The 15,570-nt window shown below is 43.1% G+C and overlaps 1 protein-coding gene across 4 annotated transcripts in view; it reads left to right on the forward strand.

The window, feature by feature from the left end:
• LOC118385968 (myosin light chain kinase, smooth muscle-like) overlaps nucleotides 1-15,570 on the forward strand; it is an 82,883-nt gene that overhangs the window by 40,993 nt on the left and 26,320 nt on the right. For 3 of the 4 annotated variants that reach the window (XM_035773250.1, XM_035773252.1, XM_035773249.1), the window contains 6 exons: nucleotides 6,582-6,734; nucleotides 10,103-10,240; nucleotides 12,127-12,324; nucleotides 12,508-12,754; nucleotides 13,134-13,214; nucleotides 13,561-14,342. In XM_035773250.1, coding sequence (XP_035629143.1) covers nucleotides 6,582-6,734; nucleotides 10,103-10,240; nucleotides 12,127-12,324; nucleotides 12,508-12,754; nucleotides 13,134-13,214; nucleotides 13,561-14,342 — 1,599 coding nt within the window. The remainder of the gene's footprint in view (nucleotides 1-6,581; nucleotides 6,735-10,102; nucleotides 10,241-12,126; nucleotides 12,325-12,507; nucleotides 12,755-13,133; nucleotides 13,215-13,560; nucleotides 14,343-15,570) is intronic. The other variant, XM_035773251.1, reaches the window with a different exon arrangement.

Below are 15,570 nucleotides of genomic sequence, written 5' to 3' on the forward strand. Positions count from 1 at the left end.
GCAGGCATAAGCTACGGACAACGAACACAATTGAATTTTATCGATGACAATTTGAATGCACAGAGATACCATGATGAGATCTTGAGGCCCATTGTTGTGCCATTCATCTGCCACCATCACCTCATGATTCAACTTGATAATGAACGGCCCGATGTTGCAAGGATCTGTACACAATTCCTGGAAGCTGAAAATGTCCCAGTTCTTCCATGGCTTTAATACTCACCAGACATGTCACCCATTGAGCATGTTTGTGATGCTCTGGATTGACGTGTACGAGAGTGCGTTCCATTTCCGCAATATCCAGAAACTTCGCACAGCCATTGAAGAGTGGGACAGCATTCCACTGGCCACAATCAACAGCCTAATCAACTCTATGCAAAGGAAATGTGTCGCTCTGCATGAGGCAAATGATGGTCATACCATAACTGACTGGTTGTGTGATCCACGCTCATACTTTAAAAAATATATTTTTAAGGTATATGTGACCAACAGATGCATATCCCAGTCATGTGAAATCCATAGATTAGGGCCTAATTAATTGATTTTAATTGACTGATTTCCTTATACACTGTAACTCAGTAAAAAAAATGTTTTTTTTTTGTACCTTGTCAGCTCAGGGATTTGAACTTGTAACCTTTTGTTTACTAGTCCAACGCTCTAACCACTAGGCTACCCTTCCGCCCCAATGATGCATTAATTATAATCATATTCTGTTGAAGTTTGGTTTGATCTGTATCCTTCACCCCAGCCTAACTTGATTCAGTTCTCAACTCTAACTTTCATGACCAGTCAAAAGTTTGGCCGCTGAAATAGTTTAAACTGATAGGGGTGAGTCTAGGCCAGTGTAATTGTTTATGTTTTGTTGTGCTTCGGGGGCCAAATGTGTTGAATTATCCTCTTCAGAAAACATCTTCTTTAAGCACTAATTGAATTGACTTGTTTTAGAGAAGTATCATTGTCTCAGTCCCAAATGGCACCCTAATCCCTTCATAGTATAGTACTTTTGACCAGACCCCTATATACCCTGGCCAGAAGTATTGCAGTATATAGGGTTTCATTAGGGATGTACTCATAGTTTCCAAAGGTCCGCTTCTCTTAGTGCTCCAGGTTTGAGCTGTTGTTAGCCTTAAAGACGGATAGACAATTAATGGCATCATAGTCAACTCAGGGAAGAGAAATAGTCCTGTTCCCAGCAACTGTGTAGGGATCCCAGTACCAATCCATTCACAGCCCCTCTGTTCTCTTCTGTTCCTACCGCTGGAAAATACACCCACAGCCATTAAACAAATATGAAGCCGAGGAACCATATAAAGGAAAAGCATGCATCCCTCCTTCCTGAAACCCTGCTGAAGTATTACACCCAGACAGACTTGGCAAGTGGTTGTGCTCCCTAAGCAGACATCTGAGATTCTCTCTTTCCGAGACTCGGACATGCGCAGGCCGATTCTGAAATACCTGCCAACAGGCTCCCCTGGATTTCAAAGTGAATGCCTTTCTTGGGATCGGGTTGTCCAGCACTGGGCGCGGGAGCCATTTATAATTGTTGGTGGCAGAGCATCACAACTCATCCAGGTTAAATTCAACACCGAGCTAGCTAGCTTCCCGACTGAAATGTAGGCCTGCGAGGAAAGATTAATACATAGTGCCTTCAGAAAGTATTCATACCCCTTGACTTATCCCACTTTTTTGTTAAAGCCTAAATAAAAAAATGATGAAATATTTTTCTCACCCATCTACACACAGTACCCCATAATGACAAAGTGAAAACATATTTTTAGAAATGTATTCAAATGGATTAAAAGTGAAATACTAACACATGTTCACCTTTGGCTGTGACTACAGCTGTGAGTCTCTTTTTGGGTATGTCTACGAGCTTTACCCACCTGGATTGTAAAATATTTGCTCATTATTCTTTCAATTCTTCAAGCTCGGTCAAGACAGCCATTTTCAAGTCTTGCAATAGAGTTTCAAACTGATTTTAAGTCAACTTTAACTAGGCCACTCAGGAACATTCAATGTTGGTAAGCAGCTCCAGTGTATATTTGGACTTGTTTTAGTTTGTCTAGCTGAAAGGAGAATTTGTCTCCCAGTGTCTGGTGAAAAGCAGACTGACCAGGTTTTCCTCTAGGATTTTGCCAGTGCTTAGCTCCATTCCATTTATTTTTTTATCCTGAAACTCCCCTGTCCTTAAGGATTACATGCATACCCATAACATGGTGTAGCCACCACTATGCTTGAAAATATGGAGAGTGCTACTCAATAATGTTTGATATGATTTTCCCCAATTTGTATTCAGGACAAAAAGTGAATTGCTTTTCCAAATGTTTTGCAGTATTACTTTAGTGCCTTGTTGCAAACAGGATTCTTTTCACTCTGTCATTTACGTTAGTATTATGGAGTAACTACAATGTTGTTGATCCATCCTCTATTTTCTCTTATCACAGCCATTAAACTCTGTTTTAAAGTCATCATTGGCCTCATGGTGAAATCCATAAGACAGTTGCCAGAGAGGAAGGAAATTGGATCTTTGTATTGACTGGATGTATTTATACCCCATCCAAAGTGTAATTGGTAACTTTTTGAACATGACTTTCTGTATTTTTACCCATCTACCAATATGCGCCCTTCTTTGTGAGGCATTGGAAAACCTCCTTGGTCTTAGTGGTTGAATCTGTATTTGAAATTCACTACTTGACTGAGGGACCTTAAAATTATCTGTATGTGTGGGGTACAGAGAGGAGGCACTCATTCAAACACATTGGTATTGATTATGTTTTGTGACTTGTCAAACACATGTTCGCCCTTATTTAGGCTTACCATTGCAAAGGGGTTGAATTCTTATGGACTCAAGGCGTTTCAGCTTTTCATTTTGTAAGTTTATTTGTAAAAAAATTCTAAAAACATAATTCTACTTTGACATTATGGGGTTGTGTGTGTGTGTGTAGGCCAGTGACACAATCTCAATTTAATCTATTTTAAATTCAGGCTATAACACAACAACATGTGGAAAAGGTCAAGGGGTGTGAATAAAGAAGGATCTTTTGCCGTTGTATCAGCATGTACCTCCGTGAGGTGTTGTCTTTTTATGCCTCTGCATATTTATTCGTTTTTATGAGCGATTTTACAGCAAGCATACGTTTGCTTAACATGAACGTCAACGGGACATTAAGAACTGTAAAATACTATGCTTTATCGAAGACATGCTGCTGTTCTGTTCTGCCAATGCATCTGGTAAGATCCGTAGGGGTGGGGTTTGTCTGTTTGTGAACAAAGACTGGTGCACAATCTCTAATATTAAGCAAGTCTCGAGGTTCTGCTCGCCGGAGTTAAACCTCATGAGCTGTAGACCATACTATTTACCAAGAGTTTATCTATATTTTTTGTAGCTGCTTAATTACCACCACAAACCGATGCTGGCACTAAGACCGCACTCAGCGAGCTGTATTTGGCCATAAGCAAACAAGAAAATGCTCATCCAGATGCGGTGCTCCTAGTGGCTGCTGAATTTAATGCAGGAAAACTGAAATCCATTTTACCTCATTTCTACCAGCGTGTAACCTGTGGAACTAGAGGGGGGAAAAACACATTAGATCGTCTTTACTCCACACACAAACAAAGCTTTCCCTCGCCCTACAGTTGTCAAATCTGACCATAACGCCTGATTCCTGCTTATAAGCAAAAACTCAAACAGGAAGTACCAGTGCTGTGCTCAATACTGAAGTGGTCAGATGAAGCAGATGCTAAGCTATAGAACTGTTTTGCTGGCACAGATTGGAATATGTTACGGGATTCATCCGATGGCATTGAGGAGTTTACTACATGAGTCACCAGCTTAATTAAAAGGTGCATTGACGATGTCGTCCCCACAGTGACGGTACGTACATATCCCAACCTGGAGCCATGGATTACAGGTCACATCCGCACTGAGGGTAAAGGCTAGTGTTGCTGCTTTCATAAGCAGGACACTCAACCGGACACTTGTAAGAAATCCTGCTACAACCTCCGACGAACCATCAAACAGGCAGTGTCAATACAGGACTAAGATCAAGTCCTACAACTGGCTCTGACGCTCATCGGATGTGGCAGGGCTGGCAAACTATCACAGATTACAAAGGGAATCCCAGTCCAGAGCTGCTCAGTGACGTGAGCCTACCAGATGAGCTAAATGCCTTCTATGCTTGCTTCAAGGCAAGCAACACTTGCGTGAGAGCACCAGCTGTTCCGTATGACTGTGATCACGCTCTCCGTAGCTGATGTAAGACCTTTTCACAGGTTTAACATTAACAAGGCCACAGGGCCAGACAGATTACCAAGACACATACTCAGAGCATGCGCTGAGCAGCTGTAGAAGAGTGGGTTGAGAGTTTCAATTTCTCGGTGTTCGCATCGCTAAGGACCTATCATGGTCCAAACACACCAACACAGTAGTGAAGAGGGCACAACAACAACTCTTCCCCCTCAGGAGGCTGAAAAGATTTGGCTTGTCCTTCAGTGCGTCAGTTCTACGGCTGCACCATTGAGAGCATCTTGACTGGCTGCATCACTGCTTGGCATGGCAACTGCTCGGCATCTGACCGCAAGGCACTACAGAGGGTAGTGCGTACGGCCCAGTACATCACTGGACCCGAACTCCCTGCCATCCAGGACCTCTCTACCAGGCGGTGTCAGACTGTTTGATCAGCTACCGCATGGCAAGCGGTACCAAAAGTCTCCTGAACAGCTTTTACCCCCAAGCCATAAGACTTCTAATTAGTTAATAAAATGGCTACCCGGACTATCTGCATTGACCCTTTTTGAACTAAATCCATCCTTTTGACTCCATGCACACACACTGGACTATCATGTATATAAATTATAGCTTGGCTCTATATACATTGGGGTACCAGTACCGAGTCAATGTGCAGGGGTATGGGGAAATTGATTTAGATATGTATGGGGTAAAGTGACAGGATACATCAGACAGTAGCAGCAGCGAAAGTGTGTGGCAAAAATATTTGCCCCACACATCACATACGCCAAGTTGTCATTGCTCATTGTCTTATCCCTTGTTAAAATGTTTTTCTATATTTACAGTACAGGTCAAAGGTTTAGACACCTACTTATTTCAGGGTTTTTCTTTATTTGTACTATTTTCTACATTGTAGAATAATAGTGAAGACATAAACTTTGAAATAACACATCAAATCATGTAGTAACCAAATAAAGTGTTAAACAAATCAAAATAGGTTTTGAGATTTTTCAAAGTAGCCACCCTTTGCCTTGATGACAGCTTTGCACACTCTTGGCATTCTCTCAACCAGCGTCATGAGGTAGTCAACTGGAATGCATTTCAATTAACAGGTGTTCCTTGTTAATTTGTGGAATTGCTTTCCTTAATGTGTTTGAGCCAATCAGTTATGTTGTGACAAGGTAGGGGTGGTATACAGAAGATGGCCCTATTTGGTAAAAGACCACGCCCATATTATGGCAAGAACAGCTCAAATAATTAAAGAGAAATGACAGTCCATTACTTTAAGACATGAAGGTCAGTCAATCTGGAAAATTTCAAGAACTTTGAGCGTTTCAAGTGCAGTTGCAAAAACCATCAAGCAATATGATGAAACTGGCACTCATGAGGACCGCCACAGGAAAGGAGTTACCAGCCTCAGAAATTGCAGCCCAAATTCACTGTTCAGGTAAGACAAATCTCAACATCAACTGTTCAGATGGGACTGAGTGAATCAGGCCTTCATGGTCGAATTGCTGTAATGTAGTAGTACACAGCGTTGTACGAGATCTGCAGTTTCCTGGAATTTTTCTCGCATGAAATGGCCTTCAATTCTCAGAACAAGAACAGACTGATGAGATTCAGAAGAAAGGTCTTTGTTTCTGGCCATTTTGAGCCTGTAATTGAACCCACAAATGCTGATGCTCCAGATACTCAACTATTCTAAAGAAGGCCAGTTGTATTGCTTATTTAATCAGCACAACTGTTTCAGCTGTGCTAACATAATTGCAAAAGGGTATTCTAGTGATCAATTAGCCTCTTAAAATGATATACTTGATATATTAGCTAACACAAAGTGCCATTGGAACACAGGAGTGATGGTTGCTGATAATGGGCCTCTGTATGCCTATGTAGTTCATGTAGTCATTTACAACATTAACAATGTCTACACTGTGTTTCTGATCAATTTGATGTTATTTTATTGAACAGAATGTGCTTTCCTTTCAAAAACAAGGACTTTTCTAAGTAACCCCCAACTTTTGAACAATTGTGTAATTTTTGCATTGTTGGGAAGTAAGCATTTCACTGTTATGCTACACCTGTTTACAAAACGTGACCATTCAGAATTGATTTGAAGGAATACACTCTCTTAGTCCTTTGATTTGATATGAAAATGGATTTACACAACATGTCCTGCATGGTAAACGTCTTCATTTGTAATGACCTTTCATTATCTCTCCCCAATACGGCCCTGCTTTACCGTGACAGCAAAAGTGTACCCTGCTCTGTGTAAGAGAAACTATTTTTGCTGGGAGTGGGTTGTGATTAGGTGTTACTCAAGTGTGACACATGTTCCTCTCTCTTCCGCCATCAGACAAGCCCATGCCGTACGCCCGCTCATCCTTTGAGAATGGCCTGGCCCAAATCACAGTCCAGGGCGCCCTGCCAGAGGACGAGGGCCTGTATACTTGTGTTGCTGAGAACATCCATGGGAGAGCCGTGTGCACTGCCAAAGTCGTCATCAAAGGTGGGCCTGGGAGCCTCTACGGAGGCCATATGTATCGAGTTTCTCGGGCTGCGTTTACACAAGCCGCCAAATTCTGATGTTATTTTCACTAATTGGTTAAAAGACCAATCAGATCTTTTGCCAATAATTGGGCAAAAGATCATAATTGGACTTCCTGTGTTAACGCTACCTCAGAGTAGGAATGCTAGGGTCAGCTCCCCTCTGTCCATGTAATCTTATTCATTGTCATCTAAAAGGCGAAACTGATCTAGATCAGCACTCTCCTCTCTGAGACGTTTGATACATCCAGCCTCAGATGTGTTTCTTTATCCTTTGCATCTTTGAGAAGACACATTTAATCTGTGATTGATGTATCAGATATTTCCCAGAGGACTACCCCAATAGAGCACATGTATGTAATTATTTCTCAAAATGATGCTGATTACTTGTACTTTAGCAGTTCCGCTATTAGTCCCCGAAGCCCTATAGTTTGTAATATATTCAAATGTTATGACTTTGGCTTCCAAAAGTCTGCAGTGCTAAAATTAGGGGAATGACCATTGAATGTTATTTTGATAACTGGGTTTAGATTTTACGTTTTTGAACATCTAAACACGCGTTTTGTTTTGGCTAAATTGAGAATGCGCTCAAATCATGAGATAGGAAAATGCTTCTTTTTTTTTTTTTAGAAGAATGAGTATTTGACAGTTTGCTAAAGCCTTGAAATGTCTCTTGTGAGTACTTTGAGCCTCTTTGAAGAAGTGCTACTCTAAGATAATAGCTATTTAGGGATCCAATGTAGCATTTAAGGAAACATCTGCTCTCTGTTCCAGCATGCAGTTTTAGTCCCAAATGACACCCTATTTCCTTAAGTAGTGCACTACTTTTGACCATGGCCCTGATCAAAAGCAGCACACTGAAAAAATAATTGGTTACCATTTGGGATGAAATCCTTGTCTATCAGCACACGCCAGGCTTCAAGGTGGAGGTTCAGCTATTTGTTTCGCTGGGGTAAACATTTGAAATACCACCATTTTCCCAGGGGCACACTCCAACATTCAAACCTCATTTCCAAACAAAGCACGTGTGTTTAGTGAGTCCGCCAGAGGCAGTAGGAATGACCAGGGATGTTTGGTTGATAAGTGCATGAAATTGACTATTTTCCTGTCCTGCTAAGCATTCAAAATGTAATGAGTAGTTTTGGGTGTCAAGGAAAATGTATGGATGTAAAAAGTACAATATTTTCTAAAGGAATGTAGTGATGTAAAAGTTGTCAAAAATTGGAATGATAAAGTACAGATACCCTCCAAAAACGACTTAAGTAAAAATACTTTAAAGTACTACTTAAGTACTTTACACCACTGGTCAAAGGTGGTGCGCTAATAAAGAGAATATGGTGCCATTTGGAATGCTGGCTGAGGCAGCAGTGAAGCAGGGCTGTTTAAGCAACAGTGCTGATGGAAACATGCTGGAGATGCCTTGGATCTCCCTCTGGCATGCTGGATATGCATACAGACTGTGTTCTGTGTTTGACAAGCCTGTCTCCCTGTCTGTTGGGTCCTGACATCCACAGGGTTAGAGCCATTTTCAATTTATAAACTTGGGGGAAGGGAGGTGGGTTGACTACGTAAAACCAAACACCATACATGGTGTGCATGAATCAAGGAGCGAGGGCCAAAAAGTTCTCGTTGGTCTCTCGTTCTCTCTCTTCCTCTCTCTCTCTCGTTCTTTCTCACAGCGAGGCTGGCCTGTTTTGGTGCCCAGACTACCACTCTGTAACAGCATGAAGCGAACCCATGTGCAGATACTGTGTATGACTGTGTGAGAGCGAAGTCTCGAGTCTCGCTCATCTTAATATCTGGGTGTTATTCGTTGCAATGTAATTCATCTGAGTCTACCTTTAATGGACTGAAGCGTAATGATGAGTCAAGTAATTTGATTTTGGACTCTCAAAGACCTTGGCAGGAACATCGTCCCTATGGTCGTCTTTTAATGAGATTATTCCAGTGTTTGCATATTCAGGAAAATGTTCCTTGCATGTTTGCCAAGAACATCACAATATGGGGAGCTGACTTCGTAGAACCAAGCACAATACATGCTGGTAATGTTCAGGATGTATCTAGTATTCATGATCTGCATTCCAAATGGCACCCTATTCCCTATGTAGTACAGCACTAAATAGGAAAAACGGTGCCATTTGGGATTCAGACCCCATCAGAGATGGTAGAGAAACCAAGACACCCCACTCCCTTATTTTTTAAATTTATTACACAGACCGGAACCTTGACCATTTTTTTCCAATGGTAAACTGCCGGAGTTAATTTTATAGTGTTGCTTTGTGTTCCAGATGGCAATTCCATCTGAGGATCAGGTGTACTCGTGACGTTCTGCTCCATAGCTTCTGGAAGTGTGCAGACAGTGGCTGCTGCTGCAGCACCTATATATGCTTGGCTGCCAATGTCATTAAGAACATAAACAGTTTTCCACAGATTCTTTGGTATGGGTTCTTCAGTATTTTAGGTTTCGGATATCCTGCAGTAGACTGCCAGACAGCTCATTTCCTGATGTAGGAGAGCTGTTGCTCTCTCCCAGAAGGTTATCTTTTTCTGAACGAGCAGAGACTCCCAAGAGACGCACAGGGAGTTTGTTAACATCAGCATGTTCCTCTTTGTTTTTCTAAATCATCATGACTGTGTCCCAAACGGCTCCCTATATAGTCTACTAGCTTTGACCATGGGCTATGGTCATAAGTAGTCCATTATATGGGGTGCTATTTGGGATGTATTTTAAGAGATTTTCTCCAGCCTCTATATATAGTACTCCAGGAATCCATGTTGAGGTAATATTTATTTACATGACTGTGAAGGAAAGACCTTCACTTGGAGAAGATTCTCTTAATATAGCATATTTAACTGTGAAGCAAGTAATGTTATGTCTTTGACTGGAATGGAAAATGAACAGAAAGACAAACTCCCAATAGCCTGCACTGATTGACATATGCACACACCCAACTGCTAATTGTCTTGTTAATAAGTTGTTGGCTGTTTAATTTCACACTGGAGGACTGACACAGGTGCAGATGATATTAGCTTAATGAATTAATGTATTTTTAACCTGTGTCAGAAGTGTTTGGAGAGTCCTCCAAGCAAGGCTGTTTTTTTCTGGTTTTTACTTGCTCTGCAGTTTTAAAATAAAAAATAAATAAAAAAATGTACCTCCTTTTTATCTGTTTTAAGCCTTTTGACTGTTAGAGTAGGCCAGCTCCCTCACAATGACAGTCGACTGGGGTAAAGTTAACCGTCCTTAGTTCTCTAGGCTTAGTGTGCTGTTCAGTGAATTACTCATGTTCCTGTTCTGTAAAAAGTAACCCTGCAAATGTTACATTTCAGCTAAGAAAAGTGCCGAGAGGACGGACCCTCCAAATGCAGTCGACACCAAGAAGCCATCGGCCCCTGTATTTCTCAGAGGTCTGAAGGATCTAAAAGTCATGGACGGTAGCCAAGTCATCATGACCGTGGAGGTGACAGGTAAGAGAAGGCCTCTCTGGTCGTATTCATTAGGCACCAAACGGAAGAAAACAGACAAACAGGGGAGGGACTACCTGGACAAGTCCAAGATGTGCCCCCCTCTATTAAAAAAATAACCTTTACTTTGAAAAACATTTTACTGTGGTGCACCCCAATGAATACAACCCTGGTGGGTGTCTCGTTTTAGCCCTGATTCCCATTAATCAGAATGGAAAACTCATCGTGTGTGTTTTCAGCGACTGTTTGCTTTAGAAGCTGGTATTTCCTGCTTGGCCCCCCAGAGATACTTGTTTGGTTTTCGGGTGTTTTCTGCATTTCCATTTCCTTCCAATGTGTGACCTGAGGGGATGGATTGACTCTGAGTATTATCACTTATTATTATTACGTAATCTTCATTATCCCACTGAGGTTGTTTGCATGGGGGAGGAGTCACTAGTAATGCGTCGTATGATTTACATTATTCTAGACCTAGTCTTTTTAATGTGAATAGTGATGGAGTAGGAGGGTCTCTTGCTTTATTTTCTTATAAAGATTTCTAATAGCATTAAAGCACATGCATTTTATTTTGATCATGCCTATGTGAAAAAATGCATACAATTATGCAAGACAACTGTATATCATTGAGTGTGTTATGTAATACAACCTGTCATAACGGCCTGCTACTATAGGGCACAATTTTAAAGGGGTAGTTCACCCAAAGAATATGATTTGAGATTCCTTACCATGTAAGCGGTCTGTGGACAAGGTGAGACTGAAATCTGTACTTTGGTTTTGTTTACTTGTCCACTGTCTCCAAATGCTTACTTTTTTACTTTTTTGTCCAAACCGTGAATTTGAATTAGAGGAAGTAGAATCAATTCAAAGAAATTCGACTAACATATGAAACGTAAGTCTCATTATTTTGGCAAATATTTCTGCCAAAAGTATCTCTCACCTCTTACTTAACCAATAAGGCCCGAGGGGATGTGGTATATGGCCAATATACCCTGGTTAAGGGCTGTTCTTGTGCATGATGCAACACGGACTGCCTGGACACAGCTTTTAGCCGGGGTATATTGTCCATATCACAAACCCCCAAGGGGGCTTATTGCTATTATAAACTAGTTACCAACATAATTAGAAAAGTACAAATAAATGTTTTGTCATACCCATGGTATACAGTATGATACACAGTACCACGGCTGTCAGCCAATCAGCATTCAGCGCTCGAACCATCCGGTTTGTAATAAAGAAAAGATACCATTTCAAATATTAGTTTGATTATAACTCAATGTTGAACAAGTTTTTGCTTTGAGATGTAAGGTCAAAGATGGTGGATAAATGAAGACATCCCATAAAGGCCATTTACCATCTTTTTGTTGTTGTCAGACTTCAGTTCTACTTAAAGTAAAGAATCATCCATTTTGAATATTATATTGTATTTGTGCATCTGAGTGACGTTATATCGATTTCCAGGAGAAAGTTCATGTTTTCATGTGTATCTGAGCTATTCGGCATTCAACCAGGCAGAAATACAGCCGGGAAATGGCCCTGGGAATTGATAGATCGTATTTGTGAATCTCCGAGCGATGTTCTAACATTCAAAATGGGTGAATCTTTCCTTTTAAAGGGGTGGCTCTCCCATAGGCAATAATCAATAGTAGCTGGGCTGGTCTTTGGTTCATGGACTGTATATGAACCAGAAAGTGTTAAAATAAACAAATGTAATTAAATGATACCTTTAGTTGCAATTGTGGCCAATTGACTCAACTCCATTCTGAATTTAACTTAACCCAGGTCCAAATCATCTTAAAGTCACTATTGATCTACACAATCCCATTTTAGACATGTTGAAATGATGTGGACATGAAACACAAGGATTAATGTGACCTTTTTTATGGTCGTAGGGAATCCTCATCCAGAGATTGTGTGGCTCCACAATGGGAAGGAGATCCAGGAGTCTGAGGACTTCCACTTTGAGCGGAAGGGGAACCAATGCAGTCTGTTCATCCAGGAAGTCTTCCCTGAGGACACTGGGAAGTACACCTGTGAGGCTTGGAACAAAGTAGGGGAGGTTCGCACAGAGGTCTCACTCACTGTACAAGGTAGGCTAGCAGCCTAGCTAACTCCACTTGAGATAGCTCGGTGTGTCAAGTGAAATTGTATGTATTAAACTGTAGCAGACGTAGTTTATGCCTAGGGTTACAAAAATGTGGGTAACTTTACCAGCATTTTGCAACCCTGTTCATGCCATAATGACCTGTTGGTTATCCATGTCTGTCTTCCAGAGCCCCAGGATGGGGTCCAGCCCTGGTTCATCACAAAGCTCAAGCCCACCACCGCCTACCTGGGCCAGAATGTCCTGCTGTCCTGTGCCATCGCTGGGGACCCCTTCCCTCAGTGGAGCTGGATGAAGCAGGGCCAGGTGGTGACCACTGACCTGGACTATGAGATACTGCAGAAGGAGGATGTGGTGTCCCTGCTCATTAGACGAGTCCGGTCCCACCACGCCGGGGACTACGAGATCAGCCTGAGGTAGGCTTCTACATCCCAAGTGGCACCCTATTCCCTATGAAGTGCACTACTTTTGACTAGATGACCAGGGGTTGCACTTCATAGGGAATAGGGTGCCATTTGGGACATAGTGGGAGGACTCCTTATAAAGTAGATGACTTGAATGTTTCACTTTACATCTTTTGTTATGCTTTGATTGGTTATTATAGTACATGGGTTAGGGTTACATATTGAAAAGTCATGTTAAGGTCATCTAAAACTGCCATCACTGAGACACAAGCCCTCTTCTTGATGCTGTCCCTTTTTTTTAGAGGGATTTGGTCTGAAAGGACCAGTTATGGTCAATTAAAACACTCCCTCCTCCCCAGTTTTCCATTACTTTTCTCATCCTCTCTTCTAGGAACAAAGTGGGTGACTGCAGTTGTGTTGCCACTCTGGTGGTCAGTGATGGTGCAGTGGTGTCCAGTGGAGAGCACCAAACGTATGTAACTAACTAGCCTACTGCTTTATTGTCGAGGTCCCTCAACCTGGGCTATTTTTGCCTTCCCTTCCCCTCCCCAGACCCCAGTTTCAAATCCGCTTAATCCCTGAATATAACCAAATAAATAGTTTACAGTACCTCCTCCAGCTGTGCCATTGTTCAAAGCCTGGGGGCTGGGGCCCTGTTCAGGGTGCATGCCCTTATAAGGCTACTGAAGTCATCTCTGATGTAACATGTTGAGTTGTGTATCTCCCCCAATTAACTAGTGGAGGCTGAGCCAGCCGGGGCTTTTAAACAACCCCTGTTTTTTTTCCTCTTCCACACCTCGCTCCCTCTGTTGCTGCAGCCCTGAGCCTTGTCAGCGTGTGGGAGGAGTGGACGGGACAGTGCGAGGCAGAGAACCACCAAGCAGCAGCTCCATTCCGCAGCAGGGGTCAGAAGAGCCAAGCACAGCCCGGGGACTCCTGAAGAGGCGCGTGGAGACCAAGGAGCACCGCGAGGACCAGATCCGCCTGCAGGAGGCTGAGCAGCGTGACTTCCGCACGGTGCTGGGCAAGAAAGTCACCACCAAGAGCGTCTCCGAGGAGGACCTGAAGGAGATCACGGCGGAACAGATGGACTTCAGGGGCCAGCTCCAGCCCAGAGGGGGCAAGCCCAAGACACTGTCTGAAGATGAGAGGAAGGTCAACGCTCCCACGCAGGTGGACTTTAGAGATGTGCTAGGGAAAAAAGGGGGCACCACCGCCACCTCCCCGAAACCAGGTACCGCTCCTACTGAGAAAGGAGAGCCTACAGATTTCAGATCGGTTCTGGCCAACAAGAAGAATCAGACGAGCTTGGAGAAGAATGGGGAGAGCCCTGCTCCAGAAGCAGCAACACCGAAAGCCCCTGCTGCCACTGAGAAGGAGAAGAACGCTATCAACTGCGTGGCAGGTGGGATTATTGATGAGAGTAACAACATTGGAAAGGAGCCTTTGTTCAGTCAGAAGCTGAGTGATATGAGCGTGGTGGACGGGGCTTGCCTGAGGCTACATTGTCAAGTGACCTGTGACCCCCCAGCTACTATTACCTGGACTCTAGACGGGAAGGTCATCAAGCCCTCCAAGTTCATCAAGCTGTCCAACGAAGGTAAGTATGTGGACCACTACTAGGCCGACCATGTCTGCGTCCCAAATGGCACCCTATTAGGTTTTTATAGTGCACTACGTATGTATTTCGCATCCCATGTGTTTGTGGAGGCTTGGCTTCTAATATTATGAAGTAGTGTGACAGACAGTGATGTGAGACAGACAGTGAGTTTCCCCTCTTGCACCGCTGCATTCGATATGGGATATGATGGAAACATATCCCTGTATGTAGAGGGAGTCGATGTTATCATAGTGCCGAATTGTTTTGTTCTGGGTGCTTGTAATTGTCTCCTTGTAGAAAGCCCCACATATTTACAAGGTGGTATGAATCGACTGTAGAGTAAGAATGGCCAAAGGATTCCCTGTTTCTGGGCTCCTTGGGGGTCCCCTGACACACCGCCAACACAGATGTCGTGTTCGTCCCAAATGGCACCCTTTTCCTGAAATAGTGCACTGCATAGAGAACGAGCTGTAATTTGGGACGTGTTCGTCCATAATCGCTGCTCTGTTATTTCAGGCAGTTTGTGTTGATGCAGATACCTGAAACTCTGGCTATCTTGAACCAGTATTTGTCAGTCCAGTTAGAGTGCATTTTTGTCAGAATAACAGTTCAGTCCAGAGTTGAGGCAGGAGTTAAGCGTTGCTCTGGTCCCATAGCTTGACGATGACAACGGCGAGTTGCCTGTCTGTTATTGAGTTCAACCGAATGACTCCCCTTGACCAGCTCTATGGGTAAGGGCTAATTTAACAAGACAATCAACGGGCAGCAGCACAGAAAAATAACTAGGCACACTGCTCAACCACCAGCTGTTATGTCCTGTGACACAGCCCCAGATCTCAACCGTCACACAGCCAAGTCAGGGCCTCGTCTAATGAAATAATGGAATCATGTATAGGTGACCCCCCCCACCCCCCCGCAGGTCATTTTTATTCTCCTTTTAGTGTCACTGTGGGTCATGTTGAAGAATGCGCATTTTTTTCATTTACGTTCCACCATAACAAAAGTAGTATGTGAGTTATGTCCTCATGGAGCCGTTGGGTAGTAATGGAGGCTACTCTGGCTACGGTTGTGTGTGTGTGCTGGGGGCCGCTGTAGCTATGGTTGTGTGTTCTCGGGGCCACTGTGAATATGATTGTATACTGGGGGTCACTGTGGCTATGGATGTGATTGTGTACTGGGGGCCGCTGTGTGTGTGTACTGGGGGCCGCTATGTGTACTGGGGGCCGCT

The sequence above is a fragment of the Oncorhynchus keta genome, chromosome 7 (genome assembly GCF_023373465.1).
Source record: "Oncorhynchus keta strain PuntledgeMale-10-30-2019 chromosome 7, Oket_V2, whole genome shotgun sequence".
NCBI lineage: Eukaryota > Metazoa > Chordata > Actinopteri > Salmoniformes > Salmonidae > Oncorhynchus > Oncorhynchus keta.